The sequence below is a fragment of the Bombina bombina genome, chromosome 2, assembly GCF_027579735.1.
Source record: "Bombina bombina isolate aBomBom1 chromosome 2, aBomBom1.pri, whole genome shotgun sequence".
In the NCBI taxonomy this organism is placed as follows: domain Eukaryota; kingdom Metazoa; phylum Chordata; class Amphibia; order Anura; family Bombinatoridae; genus Bombina; species Bombina bombina.
In genome coordinates, this window is record NC_069500.1 from 1,422,774,989 (window position 1) to 1,422,797,488 (window position 22,500).

The 22,500-nt window shown below is 39.8% G+C and overlaps 1 protein-coding gene across 2 annotated transcripts in view; it reads right to left on the reverse strand.

The window, feature by feature from the left end:
* Window positions 1–22,500, reverse strand: part of LOC128650436 (transcription factor COE3-like) — a 579,037-nt gene that overhangs the window by 321,653 nt on the left and 234,884 nt on the right. For both annotated transcript variants that reach the window (XM_053704380.1, XM_053704379.1), the window contains exon 6: window positions 3,304–3,372. In XM_053704380.1, coding sequence (XP_053560355.1) covers window positions 3,304–3,372 — 69 coding nt within the window. The remainder of the gene's footprint in view (window positions 1–3,303; window positions 3,373–22,500) is intronic.

Below are 22,500 nucleotides of genomic sequence, written 5' to 3' on the forward strand. Positions count from 1 at the left end.
CACTCACCAACGATCGGCACCACCACTGTCCGATGCAGAGAGGGCCATCAGTAACTATGCAAATCTATTTCTGCAGTGCCCCACTCATGGGGGAATCAGGGAAATAGTGTGATCGTGACAGAGAGAAGCCCAGGGCATAACGACCAGCATTATACATAGGGACAGTCTACAATAGACTTTATATTGTTTTAAAAGATAGATAATCCCTTAATTACCCATTCCCTAGTTTTGCACAACCAACACAGTTATATTGATGTACTTTTTACCTCTGTGATTACCCTGTATCTAAGCCTCTGCAGACTGCTCCTTATCTCAGTTATATTAATATACTTTGTACCTCTGTGATTACCCTGTATCTAAGCCTCTGCAGACTGCCCCTTATCTCAGTTATATTAATATACTTTGTACCTCTGTGATTACCCTGTATCTAAGCCTCTGCAGACTGCCCCTTATCTCAGTTATATTAATATACTTTTTGCCTCTGTGATTACTGTGTATCTAAGCCTCTGCAGACTGCTCCTTATCTCAGTTATATTAATATACTTTGTACCTCTGTGATTACCCTGTATCTAAGCCTCTGCAGACTGCCCCTTATCTCAGTTATATTAATATACTTTTTACCTCTGTAATTACCCTGTATCTAAGCCTCTGCAGACTGCTCCTTATCTCAGTTTTATTAATATACTTTTTACCTCTGTGATTACCTTGTATCTAAGCCTCTGCAGACTGCTCCTTATCTCAGTTATATTAATATACTTTTTACCTCTGTGATTACCTTGTAGCTAAGCCTTCACAGACTGCCCCTTATCTCAGTTATATTAATATACTTTTTACCTCTGTGATTACCTTGTAGCTAAGCCTCTGCAGACTGCTCCTTATCTCAGTTATATTAATACACCTTTTACCTCTGTAATTACCTTGTATCTAACCCTCTGCAGACTGACTCCTTATCTCAGTTATATTAATATACTTTTTACCTCTGTGATTACCTTGTATCTAAGCCTCTACAGACTGACTCCTTATCTCAGTTATATTAATATACTTTTTACCTCTGTGATTACCCTGTATCTAAGCCTCTGCAGACTACTCCTTATCTCAGTTATATTAATATACTTTTTACCTCTGTGATTACCCTGTATCTAAGCCTCTGCAGACTGCTCCTTATCTCAGTTATATTAATATACTTTTTACCTCTGTGATTACCTTGTGTCTAAGCCTCTACAGACTGCTCCTTATCTCAGTTATATTAATATACTTTTTACCTCTGTGATTACCATGTATCTAAGCCTCTACAGACTGCTCCTTATCTCAGTTATATTAATATAATTTTTACCTCTGTGATTACCTTGTATCTAAGCCTCTACAGACTGCTCCTTATCTCAGTTATATTAATAACTTTTTACCTCTGTGATTACCTTGTATCTAAGCCTCTGCCAACTGCTCCTTATCTCAGTTATATTAATATACTTTTTACTTCTGTGATTACCTTGTATCTAAGCCTCTACAGACTGCTCCTTATCTCAGTTATATTAATATACTTTTTACCTTTGTAATTACCTTGTATTTAAAGTGAAGGTAAACTTTGGTGAATGAAATTCTTTTTTTTTAAAAATACTATTAAAAACAGGGGCACTTTCATTCATCAAAGTTTACAAAGCAGCCGTTTTGATTAAAAACTTACCTTTATTTCTTTTCACAGCCAGAGCAGCTTCCCCCTCCTGGAAATCCACTCTTCACACATCAGCAATGACTAATCCGGCTTCCTCCAATCACGACTTTCCCCCCAGGGTAGTCATTGCCTGAGGCCATGCTGTGATTGGAGGAAGCCGGATTAGTCATTGCTGACGTGTGAAGAGAGGGGGAAGCTGCTCTGGCTGTGAAAAGAAAAAAAGCTAAGTTTTTAATCAAAACGGCTGCTTTGTAGACTTTTTAATAGTATTTTTATTCACTAAAATTTACCTTCATTTTAGGCATCTTCTGACAGCCCCCTGATCACATGACTGACTAAAATCTATTGAGTTGCATTTAGTTCAGTGTTGTGCTAACTCTAAAATAACTTCCCGGGCATGAACACATTGTTATCTATATGGCCCACATGAACTAGCAGGCTCCTGTTGTGCAAAGCATGTGATTAAGAGGCTGTCAATAGAGCCTTTGAAACTATAAAGTATAGTAATCTAACAATGTTGTTTGTGCAAAGCTGAGGAATGGGTAGTTAAGGCATTATCTATCTTTTTAAACAATAAACATTTTTGTGTACACTGTCCCTTTAATATCTGCATTACAAAACATATACACATGCAAATACATGCTTTAAAAGCAATTATAGCTCATTTTGGAAGCAAATTGTACATGGTTTTACAGACCAGGAAAAAACCCTTTAAAATCCTTTTACATATGTTTATCTTATCTCCTTTACTTGGTCAACTGGAGACAGAAATTACCGTACTTCCTGCACTGATAAAGCAACCACTGTGCAGGGTTCCGATTTCCTCAGAATATATTCTAGCCTCCCTAATTAATGTTATTTTTACCCTTTATATAATTATTACATTTTTAGTTAAATATCTATTTTTTTTATTTGGAGTAGAATTTTTTTAGCTCAAAAACATCTATGTTTAGTTAATATTTTTCTTAATGGTTTTATTCATGTATATAAATCTGGATAATTAGTTTTTTATTTTCTTATGTAATATTGCAATACTGAATATAATAAATAATATTTATATGTAAAATAACAGAGTCATCATAATTATTCATATGAATTATTTGAATATGTTTGTATTTCACATTTTTAAACAAGCTTCACATTTTCAAATACTGGTTGTAAAGAGCATTTTGCCCCTTTACGTCAAGGAGAGAGTCCAATACCAACAGACTGTAATTGGGTCAAAATGATCTTCACCTGACATACTTTGGTAAGCGCAAAAAAACTAAATCAGCTTTGTAAAATGGTGGATATTGTTACAATTTTCTGGAAGATATTATAAAGGTTATGGGCAAGGTTGAAAATGAATATCACCAGCCATAGCGCGAGAATTAAATTTGTTAAAAAATAAAACCCACTAACAAAAGATTAATCTAAAACATATATTTTAATTGTTACTGCACTATTAATATTTCCCATTCACACTGATACATAAAACCCAAATCCATTAATTACAGCAACTCTTGAGAATACGTATACCGCTGCGAATGACACGCTTATGTAGAAATGAAGTAGAATGTCAAAAGACACATCACTGCCTTGTACAAGGAATACATTATGAATGTCTCAATAGGAAGGCACATTGCACCACTTACCTGTCTATAATAACCGGATCGGAGGGCGTTTCATTACGGTTTCCACAACTCTTTTTATCGCAGCATCGACTGAAATTAAGAAAAAGCAAAATAAAGAGATAAGAATTATGTTAATAAAATAAACATTATATAAGAAACTACAGAGCAATTTGGCTGGAGTGTGTTAATTAGGACTATTTTATCATGGAACCATAATTAAAGCATCAGAAAAAAATATAATATTTATAATAATTAAAGGAAAATTGAACTCTAAAATGATTTTGTGTTTTTTTGGTGGAAAAGTAAAGAACACATTGTCTATATGTAACCGTCTATATGTAACCGTCTATATGTAACCGTCTATATGTATCCAGAGACCAATACAGCAGCACGTTGTGGTACTTCCTGCTACTGGGCATTGTTTCTATTAACCAATTAGCATCTGCAGACCTATCAGCCAATGATATGTCTGTTAGTATTTTTGGTTCACCAAGTTGTTTTTTTCATCCAACGTGAGATATTTACAAGACACATCACAGGTATAATATACAAAACAGTTCCATGCATTGATTAATTAGTTGACCTGTTCCTTGGTGTTTGTGAAATGTCTGTATTTGACCATGCACTGTGAACCTTCTACCCTCAAACATCATATAATGGTTACTTGATCTAAAATATTTTGCTAATGAATTCCTTTGTTAAAGGGATATGAAACCCAATTTTTTTCTTTTATGATTCAGATAGAGCATGCAATTTTCTTAATTACTACATGTAGCCACCAATCAGCAAGCGCTGCCCAGGTCTGAACCAAAAATAGGCCAGCTCCTGGCTTACATTCCTGCTTTTACAAATAAAGATACAAAGAGAATGAAGAAAAAATGATACTAGGAGTAAATTAGAAAGGTGCTTAACATTTCTGCTCTCTCTGAATCATGAAAGAAAGAAAACTGGGTTCAGTGTCCCCTTAAGTTTATGTGTTTGTAAGAAAAATAAAAAAACAGGTTTCTGCTAGAATATAAATTGACACATACTCAATATCTTTATAATGAAGTGAGGCGAGAGACCATATGGAGCATTCACTCAGAGTGATAGAATAAGCTGTACTAGAAAACTTATCAGATGAGTTACTTGTTTGAGAATTAGGAGCAATTACATCTCAGAAATGTAAGTTACGCAAGAAGCCAAGAAGAATTGTGCAGAGGATTAAAAATTTGATGAGAATTATTGAGCTAAACATCTCAACCCAACATGAGATTAAGAGTTGTGAATGTTGTCAGAAGAAGCATTTTGATTGGTTCAATTCTCACCTCTTGAGATTAGGGCTAATAGTGTTGCTAGTTCCTGCATGCATCATTACCCCAAATCCTTTTTATAAACCAGACTGTAATGGTTCCCCAGACACACAGCCTTTGGGACAAACAAGTGGGAGCATTAGTAACAGTTTCCAAGCTGGAGATCTTCACAAACCACAGGAGATGTTTGCTCAGAGACTGCAAGCGAGAAAGCAGCAACTTCTCCAGTAGACCAAGCTGTGCTCCGCTACAATTACATCTTATCCCCAATGGACCATTATCCCAAAGTGTTCCAACTAAACTTAAATTATCATGGGGTTTATATAAAGTTCAAGCCAAGATTAGAACTCAAGTGTTCAACCACAATCTCTATCCAATGAGTGCTAAGTTTATAGCAATTTTCAAATTTAAAGAGACAACCTTATCTTTTATGAGGCACAATGCACTTGAAAGAAGTTGATAACATAGTTACCAGATTTGGCTACATAATATGTTTTAATGCACAACTAGGAAAGCTCCCAGAATACTCTATGATCAAAGAAAGAAGCTTTAAAAGCTTTAATAGAATATAAAGAGCACAATGTTAATGGTACTGAAGTCCACTGAGCTCATTCATCCTGACTCTCCAGGCAATTTTGTGCAATAAAACACCATTGTTATTTGAACAACAAAATGCAACCTTCCAAAGTCTTAGTTGAATGCATTACTTTGGAGCTTTGGTTATTTAAAATGATGCGACTATTATAAAGGATCCTAGTGTATCTCCCACCCCCAGCTCAACCTGAGTTTTGTATATTATACCCAGATACTGATTGAATCAATATCACCCACCTTATGGTTTTACTGTGGATTCCGTGTGCTGAACTACAACAGATAAATTATATTTTGTTTACATTAGTTTAGATTGGATGTGGGGTGCACATAGAACTTCCACATATAGGGTACAAGATTATTTTAGATTTTCTTAGATTAGTATTTTGATTATTTCTGAGTTGTGTCCCTCAGGATAAACTTCATGGCATTAGGGGACCATTTAAGATAAACAGATATTAGTCATATAATGCGGCCAAGAGTGACTTCTTGACATAGAATATTTACGGGCACGGTTAAATCTGACATCTCAAGTCAAATTTATCACAGAAATGAAACAACAATGCAATAATAAACACATCACCAGCTATGCATTAATTAACAGAATTAGCAAACCCCAGTGTAAACCGTTCCCCTACAACTGCTCACTGTGTTCATCAACAAATAAATCCCCATCTAACCTACAATAGTACAGAATTTATCATAACTAAAACAGCACTAATGTATTTTTTAGAAGTGTTGCAGAATTGTTTACTGGAAAGTCAGAATTCAGCTGGACACACTGTCCATTCCTTTTCATTCTATTCAGCTCTCATTTCTTTAGAAATATTTAATATTTAAAGAAAAAAAAACAAAAGACCAGTCTGCATTTTAATCAAGTTTTTTTGGAGATGAGTCCTTGTAAATTCCTTTTCTATTGTTCAGCAAATAAAATAGAAGCCAACTCCACCCAAAGTCAAGCGAGAGTGGGAGAGACAGCTGAACTGTGATCTCGGAGGAAACAGAGATATGTAGCTACAGAGCTTATACAGCACACCCACTACAGAGATCTGTAGCTACAGAGCATATACAGCACACCCACTACAGAGATCTGTAGCTACAGAGCTTATACAGCACACCCAATACAGAGATATGTAGCTACAGAGCGTATACAGCACACCCACTACAGAGATATGTAGCTACAGAGCATATAGAGCACACCCACTACAGAGATCTGTAGCTACAGAGCTTATACAGCACACCCAATACAGAGATATGTAGCTACAGAGCGTATACAGCACACCCACTACAGAGATATGTAGCTACAGAGCTTATACAACACACCCACTACAGAGATCTGTAGCTACAGAGCATATACAACACACCCACTACAGAGATCTGTAGCTACAGAGCATATACAGCACACCCACTACAGAGATCTATAGCTACAGAGCTTATACAACACACCCACTACAGAGATCTGTAACTACAGATCGTATACAGCACACCTACTACAGAGATCTGTAGCTACAGAGCTTATACAACACACCCACTACAGAGATCTATAGCTACAGAGCGTATACAGCACACCCACTGCAGAGATATGTAGCTACAGAGCGTATACAGCACACCCACTACAGAGATCTGTAACTACAGAGCGTATACAGCACACCCACTACAGAGATCTGTAACTACAGAGATCTGTAACTACAGAGCGTATACAGCACACCCACTACAGAGATATGTAGCTACAGAGATTATACAGGACACCCACTAGTACAGAGATATGTAGCTACATAGCTTATACAGCACACCCACTACAGAGATATGTAGCTACAGAGCTTATACATCACACCCACTACAGAGATATGTAGCTACAGAACGTATACAACACACCCACTACAGAGATCTGAAGCTACAGAGCTTATACAGCACACCCACTACAGAGATCTTTAGCTACAGAGCTTATACAGCACACCCACTACAGAGATATGTAGCTACAGAGCTTATACAGCACACCCACTACAGAGATCTATAGCTACAGAGCTTATACAGCACACCCACTAGTACAGAGATATGTAGCTACAGAGCTTATACAGCACACCCACTACAGAGATCTATAGCTACAGAGCTTATATAGCACACCCACTACAGAGATATGTAGCTACAGAGCTTATACAGCACACCCACTCCAGAGATCTGTAGCTACAGAGCTTATACAGCACAGCACACCCACTACAGAGATCTGTAGCTACAGAGCTTATACAACACACCCACTACAGAGATCTGTAGCTACAGAGCTTATACAGCACAACCACTACAGAGATCTGTAGCTACAGAGCGTATACAGCACAACCACTACAGAGATCTGTAGCTACAGAGTGTATACAGCACACCCACTGCAGAGATCTGTAGCTACAGAGCGTATACAGCACACCCACTGCAGAGATCTGTAGCTACAGAGTGTATACAGCACACCCACTGCAGAGATCTGTAGCTACAGAGCATATACAGCACACCCACTACAGAGATCTGTAGCTACAGAGCGTATACAGCGCACCCACTACAGAGATCTGTAGCTACAGAGCTTATACAGCACACCCACTACAGAGATCTGTAGCTACAGAGCGTATACAGCACAACCACTACAGAGATCTGTAGCTACAGGGCGTATACAGCACACCCACTACAGAGATCTGTAGCTACAGAGCGTATACAGCACACCCACTACAGAGATCTGTAGCTACAGAGTGTATACAGCACACCCACTACAGAGATCTGTAGCTACAGAGCTTATACAGCACACCCACTACAGAGATCTGTAGTTACAGAGCTTATACAGGACACCCACTAGTACAGAGATATGTAGCTACAGAGCTTATACAGCACACCCACTACAGAGATCTGTAGCTACAGAGCTTATACAGCACACCCACTACAGAGATCTGTAGCTACAGAGCGTATACAGCGCACCCACTACAGAGATCTGTAGCTACAGAGCTTATACAGCACACCAACTACAGAGATCTGTAGCTACAGAGCGTATACAGCACAACCACTACAGAGATCTGTAGCTACAGAGCGTATACAGCACACCCACTGCAGAGATCTGTAGCTACAGAGCATATACAGCACACCCACTACAGAGATCTGTAGCTACAGAGCTTATACAGCACACCCACTACAGAGATCTGTAGCTACAGAGCGTATACAGAACACCCACTACAGAGATCTGTAGCTACACAACTTATACAACACACCCACTACAGAGATCTGTAGCTACAGAGATTATACAGCACACCCACTAGTACAGAGATATGTAGCTACAGAGCTTATACAGCACACCCACTACAGAGATATGTAGCTACAGAGCCTATACAGCACACCCACTACAGAGATCTGTAGTTATAGAGCTTATACAGCACACCCACTACAGAGATCTGTAGCTACAGAGCTTATACAGCACACCCACTACAGAGATCTGTAGCTACAGAGCTTATACAGCGCACCCACTACAGAGATCTGTAGCTGCATAGCATATACAACACACCCACTACAGAGATCTGACTTCTGGTAAAAATCAAGCAAATGACTCAACAGAAGCAGAATAGTGAAATATTCTCATCAATCACAGCAAAAACATCTGGATTATTAAATGCATGAAATGTGTCTGTACTAGCAGAAGACAGTTTGGTGGCAACAGCCAGAACTAGGATTTAAAATAAAAACAAAACCCACAACCACCACTACAGAGATCTGTAGCTACAGAGCTTATACAGCACACCCACTAGTACAGAGATCTGTAGCTACAGAGCTTATACAGCACACCCACTACAGAGATCTGTAGCTACAGAGCTTATACAGCACACCCACTACAGAGATCTGTAGCTACAGAGCGTATACAGCACACCCACTACAGAGATCTGTAGCTACACAACTTATACAGCACACCCACTACAGAGATCTGTAACTACAGATCGTATTCAGCACACCTACTACAGAGATCTGTAGCTACAGAGCTTATACAACACACCCACTACAGAGATCTGTAGCTACAGAGCGTATACAACACACCCACTACAGAGATCTGTAGCTACAGAGCGTATACAGCACACCCACTGCAGAGATATGTAGCTACAGAGCGTATAAAGCACACCCACTACAGAGGTCTGTAACTACAGAGCGTATACAGCACACCGACTACAGAGATCTGTAACTACAGAGATCTGTAACTACAGAGCGTATACAGCACACCCACTACAGAGATATGTAGCTACAGAGATTATACAGGACACCCACTAGTACAGAGATATGTAGCTACAGAGCTTATACAGCACACCCACTACAGAGATATGTAGCTACAGAACGTATACAACACACCCACTACAGAGATCTGAAGCTACAGAGCTTATACAGCACACCCACTACAGAGATCTGTAGCTACAGAGCATATACAGCACACCCACTAGTACAGAGATATGTAGCTACAGAGCTTATACAGCACACCCACTACAGAGATATGTAGCTACAGAGCTTATACAGCACACCCACTACAGAGATCTGTAGTTATAGAGCTTATACAGCACACCCACTACAGAGATCTGTAGCTACAGAGCTTATACAGCACACCCACTACAGAGATATGTAGCTACAGAGCTTATACAGCACACCCACTACAGAGATATGTAGCTACAGAGCTTATACAGCACACCCACTACAGAGATATGTAGCTACAGAGCTTATACAGCACACCCACTACAGAGATATGTAGCTACATAGCTTATACAGCACACCCACTACAGAGATATGTAGCTACAGAACGTATACAACACACCCACTACAGAGATTTGAAGCTACAGAGCTTATACAGCACACCCACTACAGAGATCTGTAGCTACAGAGCGTATACAGCACACCCACTACAGAGATCTGTAGCTACACAACTTATACAGCACACCCACTACAGAGATCTGTAGCTACAGAGCTTATACAGCACACCCACTAGTACAGAGATATGTAGCTACAGAGCTTATACAGCACACCCACTACAGAGATCTGTAGCTACAGAGCTTATACAGCACACCCACTAGTACAGAGATATGTAGCTACAGAGCTTATACAGCACACCCACTACAGAGATCTGTAGCTACAGAGCTTATACAGCACACCCACTAGTACAGAGATATGTAGCTACAGAGCTTATACAGCACACCCACTACAGAGATCTGACTTCTGGTAAAAATCAAGCAAATGACTCAACAGAAGCAGAATAGTGAAATATTCTCATTAATCACAGCAAAAACATCTGGATTATTAAATGCATGAAATCTGTCTGTACTAGCAGAAGACAGTTTGGTGGCAACAGCCAGAACTAGGATTTAAAATAAAAACAAAACCCACAACCACCAATAGCTTATGAGATACTGAGTTGGTTGCACAGCACCTCAGACTGTTTCATTCATTAAAAAATGTATTTTAAACAAACATTCCTGTTACTATTTCCTATTTATGTTACTATTAAAGGGATCTGAAATCCAAAACTGTTATTTCTTGATTCAGATAGAACAATTTACTTTTATCAAATTTGCTTCATTCTTTTGGTATACTTTGTTGAAGGAGCAGCAATGCATTACTGGGAGCTAGCTGAGCACACCAGGTGAGCCAATGACAAGAGGCATATATGTACAGCCCCAACCAGCAACTAGATCCCAGTAGTGCATTACTGCTCCTGAGCCTCTGTTCAATAAAAAACAAAGCAAGATAATAAAAGTACATTGTAAAGTTATTTAAAACTGCATGCTCTATCTGAATCATGAAGGAAAAAAATTGGAGTTACATGTCCCTTTAAGAATATGTTGAAAACCCAGTAGGAGCTGTTACACGGTTTGTTGATAACGTTTCCCAGAGAAATAAAATGTAAAATAAATACACAAGGGTAATAAATGTGCACTTTATATTATGCCATAGTATTTCTAACCTTTCTTCTTTAACAAATGTTTTCTAATTAGTCAGACACCTCCTCTTACATCTATGCGACCTCCTATTACATCTCAATCATTCTTTCTGCACAATTTAACTTAAAGGGACAGTCTAGTCAAATGTAAACTTTCATGATTCAGATAGGGCATGTCATTTTACTTTTATCATTAAACCAGTTGATAACCCCGCTCAGAGGGCAGTCTGTGTGTTAAAAATGAAACCCCCAAGCTACAAAAAAGTAAAAATACAGAAAAAAAATAGACAAAGTTATCCAAAATAATAAAATTAAACCTAAACTAATACCCCTATAAAAATGAAAAATCCCCCCCAAAATAAAAACACCCCCTAATCTAATACTAAACTACCAATAGCCCTTAAAAGGACCTTTTGTAGGGCATTGCCATAAAGAAATTGTCTCTTTTACATTAAAAATAAACAGACCCCTCTAACAGTAAACCCCCCCACCCACCCCCCCCAAAATAAAACAAACCTAACACTAATAAACTTAAACTACCCATTGCCCCTAAACGGGCATTTGTATTGACATTGCCCTTAAAAGGGCATTCAGCTATTTTTCACTGTCCTTAAAAGGGCATTCAGCTCTTTTGCAATTTGCCCAAAAAAAAACTGAATCTAAAACACAACCCCTCCCCCCCCCAAAAAAAAAAAACAGAAAAAATCCCCCACTAATGTCCCAAATAGGTAGTTTCGTTTTCAGAAGTCTGGCGGAGAAGGTCTTCTTCCAGACGGGTCTATCATATTCATCCACAGCGAAGGCGGCGCGGAGTGGAGGTCTGGAGTGGTCTTCCCAGATGTTTTGTTTTGTTGGCGTTTTGTTTTTTTAGATTAGGGTTTTTTTTTTGGGGGGGGCAAATTGAAAAAGAGCTGAATGCCCTTTTAAGGACAGTGAAAAAAGCTGAATGCCCTTTTAAGGGCAATGCCCATACAAATGCCCCTTTAGGGGCAATGGGTAGTTTAGGTTTATTAGTGTTAAGTTTTTTTTTTATTTTGGGGTGTTTGGTGGGTAGGGGGTTTTACTGTTAGGAGCTACTTGGTTTATTTGTTATGTAAAAGAGCTGATTTCTTTAGGGCAATGCCCTACAAAAAAGCACTTTTAAGGGCTATTGGTAGTTTAGCATTAGAATGGGTTTTTTTTTATTTTGGGGGGCTTTTTTATTTTCATAGGGATTAGGTTTCATTTTTTTATTTTAGTGTTTATTATTTTATTTTATTTTAGTGTTTAGTGTTTATTATTTTTTGTAATGTTAGCATTTTTTTATTTTCTGTAATTAGATTAATGCAATTTTTTTTTATTTTCTATTGTAATGTAGTAATTTTTTTTTTAATTTTAATTAAGGGTAAATTTAGGGGGTGTTAGGTTAGAGGGCTTGTGATGTTGGGGTTTGCTGATTTAGGGGTTATTAATTTTATTAGGTAGTTTTTTTTTTTTTTAATACTTATTGAGCTTACGCTGTATCCCGGTGGATTCCAAAAATGGCAGGGTGGTGAAAGAATTCTTTTGGCTGCCTCGCGCTGCCAACATTCTTTTGAGGATGCGTGCGCAACTGGCGACACCGACGGACGCGTTACAAACGCGATTATAGTATAGATTTGCTTTGTTCTCTTGGTGTTTTTAGTTGAAAGCTAAACCAAGGTAGGCTCATATGCTAATGTCTAGGCCCAAGAAGACTGTCTCTTATCTCAGTGCATTTTGACAGTTTGTAACAGCTAGACAGCGCTAGTTGATATGTGCCATATAGATAACATTATCCTCACTTCTTTGGAGTTATTTATGAGTCAGCACTGATTGGCTAAAATGCAAGTCCGTCAAAAGAATAAGGGGGGTATCTGCAGTGTTGTGCAAAACTGGGGAATGGGTTATAAAGGGATTATCTATCTTTTTAAACAATAACAATTTTCAAGTAGACTGTCCCTTTAACGCTCACACCGGTGTCTAGTACTGTACTAGACATTCCAGTATTTCAACCGGCTATCCAATAAAATCTAAACAAAATGCTGGACCCTTTAATTGTTTACATAACCAGCCAGCAACTAAATAAAACACTCTCGGCTAGATTACGAGTTTTGTGGTACGGCTTTTAATGCTGAAAAATTGGACATTACGCTGGAATGGCCAGGAACGCATATAACAAGTCATGACGGTATAGCTATACCGCAAGCATTTTTGCCTGTAACACAAGGTCCATTCCGCACTCCAAAAAATGACGTTTGAGAGCGGGATTTTCATAGCGCCCGTATTACAGGTTGTGTGGTCCGGCTTAAATGCTTGTGTTACAGCCTACACCGGCACAATCTATACCGCCATATGAAACCAGTAGTTATGGATTTCGCGAAACAAAACTGTTTCACAAAACTCATAAATAAACTGTTACAAAGTACACTAACAACCATAAACTACCTATTAACCCCTAAACTGCCACCCACATCGCAAACACTATATTAAACCTATTAACCCTGAATCTGCTGCCATCGCGACTATAAAATAAAGTTCTAACCTCTAATCTGCCGCCCACCCACATCGCCAACACTATTTAAATATATTAACACCTAAACCACCGCTCCCCGACATCGCCGACACTAAATAAACCTATTAACCCCTAAACATCCGGTCCCCCATATCGCCGCCACTAAATAAACCTATTAACCCCTAAACCTCCGGCTCCCCATATCGCCACCACTAAATAAACCTATTAACCCCTAAACCTAACCCCCCCTAACTTTAAATTAAAATTACAATAACAGAATTTATGCTTACCTGATAAATTACTTTCTCCAACGGTGTGTCCGGTCCACGGCATCATCCTTACTTGTGGGATATTCTCTTCCCCAACAGGAAATGGCAAAGAGCCCAGCAAAGCTGGTCATATGATCCCTCCTAGGCTCCGCCTACCCCAGTCATTCGACCGACGTACAGGAGGAAATATGCATAGGAGAAACCATATGATACCGTGGTGACTGTAGTTAGAGAAAATAATTCATCAGACCTGATTAAAAAAACCAGGGCGGGCCGTGGACCGGACACATCGTTGGAGAAAGTAATTTATCAGGTAAGCATAAATTCTGTTTTCTCCAACATAGGTGTGTCCGGTCCATGGCGTCATCCTTACTTGTGGGAACCAATACCAAAGCTTTAGGACACGGATGAAGGGAGGGAGCAAATCAGGTCACCTAAATGGAAGGCACCACGGCTTGCAAAACCTTTCTCCCAAAAATAGCCTCTGAAGAAGCAAAAGTATCGAATTTGTAAAATTTGGCAAAAGTGTGCAGTGAAGACCAAGTCGCTGCCTTACATATCTGGTCAACAGAAGCTTCGTTCTTGAAGGCCCATGTGGAAGCCACAGCCCTAGTGGAGTGAGCTGTGATTCTTTCAGGAGGCTGCCGTCCGGCAGTCTCATAAGCCAAACGGATAATGCTTTTAAGCCAAAAGGAAAGAGAGGTAGAAGTTGCTTTTTGACCTCTCCTTTTACCAGAATAAACAACAAACAAAGAAGAAGTTTGTCTGAAATCTTTAGTGGCCTCTAAATAGAATTTTAGAGCACGGACCACGTCCAAATTGTGTAACAAACGTTCCTTCTTTGAAACTGGATTCGGGCACAAAGAAGGTACAACTATCTCCTGGTTAATATTCTTGTTGGAAACAACTTTCGGAAGAAAACCAGGCTTAGTACGCAAAACCACCTTATCTGCATGGAACACCAGATAGGGTGGAGAACACTGCAGAGCAGATAACTCTGAAACTCTTCTAGCAGAAGAAATTGCAACCAAAAACAAAACTTTCCAAGATAATAACTTAATATCTACGGAATGTAAGGGTTCAAACGGAACCCCTTGAAGAACTGAAAGAACTAGATTGAGACTCCAGGGAGGAGTCAAAGGTCTGTAAACAGGCTTGATTCTAACCAGAGCCTGAACAAACGCCTGAACGTCTGGCACAGCTGCCAGCCTTTTGTGAAGTAAAACAGATAACGCAGAAATCTGTCCCTTCAGAGAACTTGCAGATAATCCCTTCTCCAAACCCTCTTGTAGAAAGGATAAAATCCTAGGAATTTTTATCTTGTTCCATGTGAATCCTTTAGATTCACACCAATAGATATATTTTTTCCATATCTTATGGTAAATCTTTCTAGTTACAGGCTTTCTAGCCTGAATAAGAGTATCTATTACAGAATCTGAAAACCCACGCTTTGATAAAATCAAGCGTTCAATCTCCAAGCAGTCAGTTGGAGAGAAACCAGATTCGGATGTTCGAATGGACCTTGAACAAGAAGGTCCTGTCTCAAAGGTAGCTTCCATGGTGGAGCCGATGACATATTCACCAGGTCTGCATACCAAGTCCTGCGTGGCCACGCAGGAGCTATCAAGATCACCGAAGCCCTCTCCTGATTGATCCTGGCTACCAGCCTGGGAATGAGAGGAAACGGTGGGAATACATAAGCTAGGTTGAAGGTCCAAGGTGCTACTAGTGCATCTACTAGAGTCGCCTTGGGATCCCTGGATCTGGACCCGTAACAAGGAACCTTGAAGTTCTGGCGAGACGCCATCAGATCCATGTCTGGAATGCCCCATAATTGAGTTATTTGGGCAAAGATTTCCGGGTGGAGTTCCCACTCCCCCGGATGGAATGTCTGACGACTCAGAAAATCCGCTTCCCAATTTTCCACTCCTGGGATGTGGATTGCAGACAAGTGGCAGGAGTGATCCTCCGCCCATTGAATTATCTTGGTCACTTCCTCCATCGCCAGGGAACTCCTTGTTCCCCCCTGATGGTTGATATAAGCAACTGTCGTCATGTTGTCTGATTGAAACCTTATGAATTTGGCCTTTGCTAGATGAGGCCAAGCTTTGAGAGCATTGAATATCGCTCTCAGTTCCAGAATGTTTATCGGGAGAAGAGATTCTTCCCGAGACCATAGACCCTGAGATTTCAGGGGTTCCCAGACCGCGCCCCAGCCCACCAGACTGGCGTCGGTCGTGACAATGACCCACTCTGGTCTGCGGAAGCTCATTCCCTGTGACAGATTGTCCAGGATTAGCCACCAACGGAGTGAATCTCTGGTCCTTTGATCTACTTGAATCGTCGGAGACAAGTCTGTATAATCCCCATTCCACTGTCTGAGCATGCACAGTTGTAATGGTCTTAGATGAATTTGTGCAAAAGGAACTATGTCCATTGCCGCAACCATCAATCCTATTACTTCCATGCACTGTGCTATGGAAGGATGAAGAACAGAATGAAGAATTTGACAAGAGCTTAGAAGTTTTGATTTTCTGACCTCTGTCATAAAAATTCTCATTTCTAAGGAGTCTATTATTGTTCCCAAGAAGGGAACTCTTGTTGACGGGGAAAGAGAACTTTTTTCTATGTTTACTTTCCATCCGTGAGATCTGAGAAAGGCTAGGACGATGTCCGTATGAGCCTTTGCTTTTGACAGAGACGACGCTTGAATCAGGATGTCGTCCAAGTACGGTACTACTGCAATGCCCCTTGGTCTTAGAACCGCTAGAAGGGACCCTAGTACCTTTGTGAAAATTCTCGGAGCAGTGGCTAATCCGAATGGAAGTGCCACAAACTGGTAATGCTTGTCCAGAAAAGCGAACCTTAGGAACTGATGATGTTCCTTGTGGATAGGAATATGGAGGTACGCATCCTTTAAATCCAGCGTGGTCATGAATTGACCTTCCTGGATGGTAGGAAGGATAGTTCGAATGGTTTCCATTTTGAACGATGGAACCCTGAGAAATTTGTTTAGGATCTTGAGATCTAGAATTGGTCTGAACGTTCCCTCTTTTTTGGGAACTATGAACAGGTTGGAGTAAAACCCCATCCCTTGTTCTCTTATTGGAACTGGATGAATTACTCCCATCCTTAACAGGTCTTCTACACAATGTAAGAATGCCTGTCTTTTTATTTGGTTTGAAGATAATTGAGACCTGTGGAACCTTCCCCTTGGGGGTAGTTCCTTGAATTCTAGGAGATAACCTTGAGAAACTATTTCTAGTGCCCAAGGATCCTGAACATCTCTTGCCCAGGCCTGAGCAAAGAGAGAAAGTCTGCCCCCCACCAGATCCGGTCCCGGATCGGGGGCCATCCCTTCATGCTGTTTTGGTAGCAGTGGCAGGCTTCTTGGCCTGCTTACCCTTGTTCCAGCCTTGCATCGGTCTCCAGGCTGGTTTGGGTTGAGAAGTATTACCCTCTTGCTTAGAGGATGTAGAAGTAGAGGCTGGTCCGTTTCTGCGAAAGGGACGAAAATTAGGCTTATTTCTAGCCTTAAAAGACCTATCCTGAGGAAGGGCGTGGCCCTTTCCTCCGGTGATGTCTGAAATAATCTCTTTCAAATCAGGCCCAAACAGTGTTTTGCCCTTGAAAGGGATGTTAAGTAATTTTGTCTTGGAAGACACATCCGCTGACCAAGACTTCAGCCAGAGCGCTCTGCGCGCCACGATAGCAAACCCCGAATTTTTCGCCGCTAATCTCGCTAATTGCAAAGCGGCATCTAGAATAAAAGAGTTAGCCAATTTAAGTGCATGAACTCTGCCCATAACCTCCTCATACGAAGATTCTTTATCGAGCGACTTTTCTAGTTCTTCGAACCAGAAACACGCCGCCGTAGTGACAGGAACAATGCATGAAATTGGTTGAAGAAGGTAACCTTGCTGAACAAACATTTTTTTAAGCAAACCCTCTAATTTTTTATCCATAGGATCTTTAAAAGCACAACTATCTTCTATGGGAATAGTAGTGCGTTTGTTTAGAGTAGAGACCGCCCCCTCGACCTTAGGGACTGTCTGCCATAAGTCCTTTCTGGGGTCGACTATAGGAAATAATTTCTTAAATATAGGGGGAGGCACAAAAGGTATGCCGGGCCTTTCCCATTCCTTGTTTACTATATCCGCCACCCGCTTAGGTATAGGAAAAACATCGGGGGGGCACCGGAACCTCTAGGAACTTATCCATCTTACATAATTTCTCTGGAATGACCAAATTGTCACAATCATCCAGAGTAGATAATACCTCCTTAAGCAGTGCGCGGAGATGTTCTAATTTAAATTTAAATGTTACAACATCAGGTTCAGCTTGTTGAGAAATTTTCCCTGAATCTGAAATTTCACCCTCAGACAAAACCTCCCTCCTGGCCCCTTCAGATTGGTGTGAGGGTATGTCAGAAGCGTTATCATCAGCGTCCTCTTGCTCTTCAGTGTTTAAAACAGAGCAATCGCGCTTTCTTTGATAAGTAGGCATTTTAGATAAAATATTTGCAATAGAATTATCCATAACAGCCGTTAATTGTTGCATAGTAATAAGTATTGGCGCACTAGATGTACTAGGGGCCTCTTGTGTGGGCAAAACTGGTGTAGACACAGAAGGGGGTGATGCAGTACCATGCTTACTCCCCTCATCTGAAGAATCATCTTGGGCACTATTATTATCTGTGGCATCATTGTCCCTACTTTGTTTGGACACCATGTCACAATTATCACATATATTTAAATGGGGAGACACATTGGCTTCCATACACATAGAACATCGTTTATCTGATGGTTCAGACATGTTAAACAGGCTTAAACTTGTCAACAAAGCACAAAAAACGTTTTAAAATAAAACCGTTACTGTCACTTTAAATTTTAAACAGAACACACTTTATTACTGAATATGCGAAAAAATATGAAGCAATTATTCAAAATTCACCAAAATTTCACCACAGTGTCTTAAAGCCTTAAAAGTATTGCACACCAAATTTGAAAGCTTTAACCCTTAAAATAACGGAACCGGAGCCGTTTTTACATTTAACCCCTATACAGTCCCAGGAATCTGCTTTGCTGAGACCCAACCAAGCCCAGAGGGGAATACGATACCAAATGACGCCTTCTATAAGCTTTTTCAGTGGATCTTAGCTCCTCACACATGCATCTGCATGCCTTGCCTTCCAAAAACAACTGCGCATTAGTGGCGCGAAAATGAGGCTCTGCCTATGACTAGAGAAAGGCCCCCATCTGAAAAAGGTGTCCATACAGTGCCTGCCGTTTTTTAACAACAATCCCCAAGATTATAATAATTATAAAGCACTATAATCTGTCAAATATGCTTAGCAAGTAATCGTTTCAGCCCAGAAAAATGTCTACCAGTTTTTTAAGCCCTTATAAAGCCTTTATTCTTTTACTTAAACTAAGAAAATGGCTTACCCATAGGGAAAATGACAGCCTTCCAGCATTACCAAGTCGTGTTAGAAATGTGGCCATCATACCTCAGGCAGAAAAAGTCTGCCAACTGCTTCCCCCAACTGAAGTTACTTCATCTCAACAGTCCTGTGTGGAAACAGCAATCGATTTTAGTAACGTTTGCTAAAATCATCTTCCTCTCACAAACAGAAATCTTCTTCTCTTTTCTGTTTCAGAGTAAATAGTACATACCAGCACTATTTTAAAATAACAAACACTTGATTGAAGAATAAAAACTACATTTAAACACCAAAAAACTCTTAGCCATCTCCGTGGAGATGTTGCCTGTGCAACGGCAAAGAGAATGACTGGGGCGGAGCCTAGGAGGGATCATATGACCAGCTTTGCTGGGCTCTTTGCCATTTCCTGTTGGGGAAGAGAATATCCCACAAGTAAGGATGACGCCGTGGACCGGACACACCTATGTTGGAGAAATATAATAATAAATAAATACATAAATAAATAAACTTACCTGCGAAATAAAAATAAACATTAAACTATAAATTAACCTAACATTATTATTCTAATAAAATAAAAAATACTACCAATAAAAAACCTAAATTACAAATTAAATAAAAAACTAACACTACGAAAAAATTGAAAACCTAAATAAAACCTGATTTCAACAGCCAATAGGATTTCAGTAGCTCTCATCCTATTGGCTGTTTATGAAGATAGAACGCGCCCCCGCAATGGATGAAGATGTCGCCGCATGGATGGAGATGGATATCCGATTCCGGACTTCAGGAACCGTGAGTAGATATTCTGGGGTTAGTGTTAGGTATTTTTTTTTTTTTTTTCCAGATTAGGGCTTTGGGCAAAGTGTAAACAAGCTGAATGCCCTTTTAAAAGGGCAGTGAAAAAGAGCTGAATGACCTTTAGGGCAATGGGTATCTTAGTTTTTTATTTTGGAGGGTTGGTTGGTTGGGTGGTGGGTTTTACTTTTGGGGGGATTTTGTATTTTTTGCCAGGTAAAAGAGCTGTTTAACTTAGGGCAATTCCCTAAAAAAGGCCCTTTTAAGGGCTATTGGTAGTTTATTGGAGGGCTTTTTATTTTTATAGGGCTATTAGATTAGGTGTAATTGTTTTTATTTTTGATAATTTATTTTTTTATTTTTTGTAATTTAGTGTTTATTATTTTTTTGTAATTTTAGATTTTTAAAATATTTTTGTAGTGTTAGTTTTTTTAAAATTTGTCATTTAGATTTTTTAATTGGTAGTTTTTTATTTTATTAGCATGTTAGGTTAATTTAGAGTTTTTTTTATTTCACAGGTAAGTTTTTATTTATTTATTTTAAGATAGTTATATTGTAATTTTAATTTAAAGTTAGGGGGGGTGTTAGGTTTAAGGCTTAACAGTTTAATTTAGTGTTTTGCGAAGTGGGGGGGAGGCGGCGGTTTAGGAGGTAATAGGTTTATTTTGGTGTCGGCGATGTCGGGGAGCAGTGGAATGGGGTTAATAATTATATTTATTTTGAGCGATGTCGTGGAGCGGCGGAATAGGGTTAATAACTTTTATTAGTGTCGGTGATGTTGGGGAGCAGCGGAATAGGGGTTAATAATTATATTTAGTTTCAGCGATGTTGGGAAGCGGCAGAATAATGGTTAATAACTTATTAGTGTCTGCGATGTTGGGGAGCGGCGGAATAATGGTTAATAACTTATTAGTGTCTGCGATGTTGGGGAGCGACGGAATAGGAGTTAATAACTTATTAGTGTCTGCGATGTTGGGGAGCGGTGGAATAGGGGTTAATAACTTATTAGTGTCTGCGATGTTGGGGAGCGGTGGAATAGGGGTTAATAACTTATTAGTGTCTGCGATGCTGGGGAGCGGCGGAATAAGGGTTAATAACTTTTATTAGTGTCGCCGATGTCGGGGACGGCTGATTAGGGGTGTTTAGACTTGGGGTTTATGTTAGGTTTAAACGTAACTTTCTTTTCCCCATAGACATCTATGGGGTTGCGTTACGGCGATTTGCCAAGTGTTTTTTTTTCAAAAATTTTCTCCCCATTGATGTCTATGGGGGAAAGTGTGCACGAGCATGTAAACTCAGCCCTTGGCTTTTGTGGGGTATGGAGCTTAACGCACAGCACAAGGAGGCTTTTCAGTAACTCGTAATGGTAGCGCTATGGAGAGTGCAATAACGCAATTGTTTTGGCATTCGTTTCACACCGTTTAGCGCAAAACTCGTAATCTAGGTGTCTGTTTGTATTAAAGGGACATAAAATCCAAACCTGTTGGTTCTTGATTCAGGTAGAACATTTTAAACTATTTTAAATTTTAAACAACGTTACATTTTACTTTTATCAAATTTGCTTTGTTCTCTTGGTATTCTTTGTTGAATGAGCATCATTGCATTACTGGGAGCTAGCTGAGCCCATCAGGCGAGCCAACGACAAGAGGCATATATGTACATCCAGCAACACTGGATTGCTTGTGTGATACTACTGGTAATCACAGGTGATAAAATCACTGCTTTTGATTTATTACTGGAAGCTATGAAGGGTAAAATAACTGCCAGCAGTCAAATGTGGTCAAAATAACATTTGCGTGCTGCTCACAGCCAAGTGAGGAGTCAAATCACTGTTTAATGTGCGTTAGCAACAGCCAAGGCAGTAAATGCATTACTTTGTGTGTGCTGCTGCTGTAGCCAGAGTGTTAGTCAGCCCTTAGTGTTTATTGCTAGACGTTGGGGTGAAATCACTGCTTTGCTACAGGGAACTGAAGCGATAAATGACTTCTCAATAGTGAAATACATATGGCAGGGTGGCATTAGGGTGCAGGGATCGTCCATTGAGCGACGGCAGCTACCACTATAGCCCTGACCTGCTGGTTTTACAGTATTTTATAGGAGAACAATTAGCAACTCTCTCCTGTGGTCATCTCCTGTCACGGAGAAGTAGAGTAAAGTCCAGCACACAGGTGCTATCCTGCAAAGTCACAATGACCTGCTTCCAAGGTCAAGGTAATGATATAAAAAAAACAGAGAGTAGTGACAGCATGGATATTTATTCATGAGACAGCAGGACAAACAGCAATGTGTGGAAACGTTGCTGTTTGTCCTGCTGTCTCACGAATAAATATCCATGCTGTCACTACTCTCTGTTTTTTTGTCATCTCCTGTCACGCAAGGTGCTC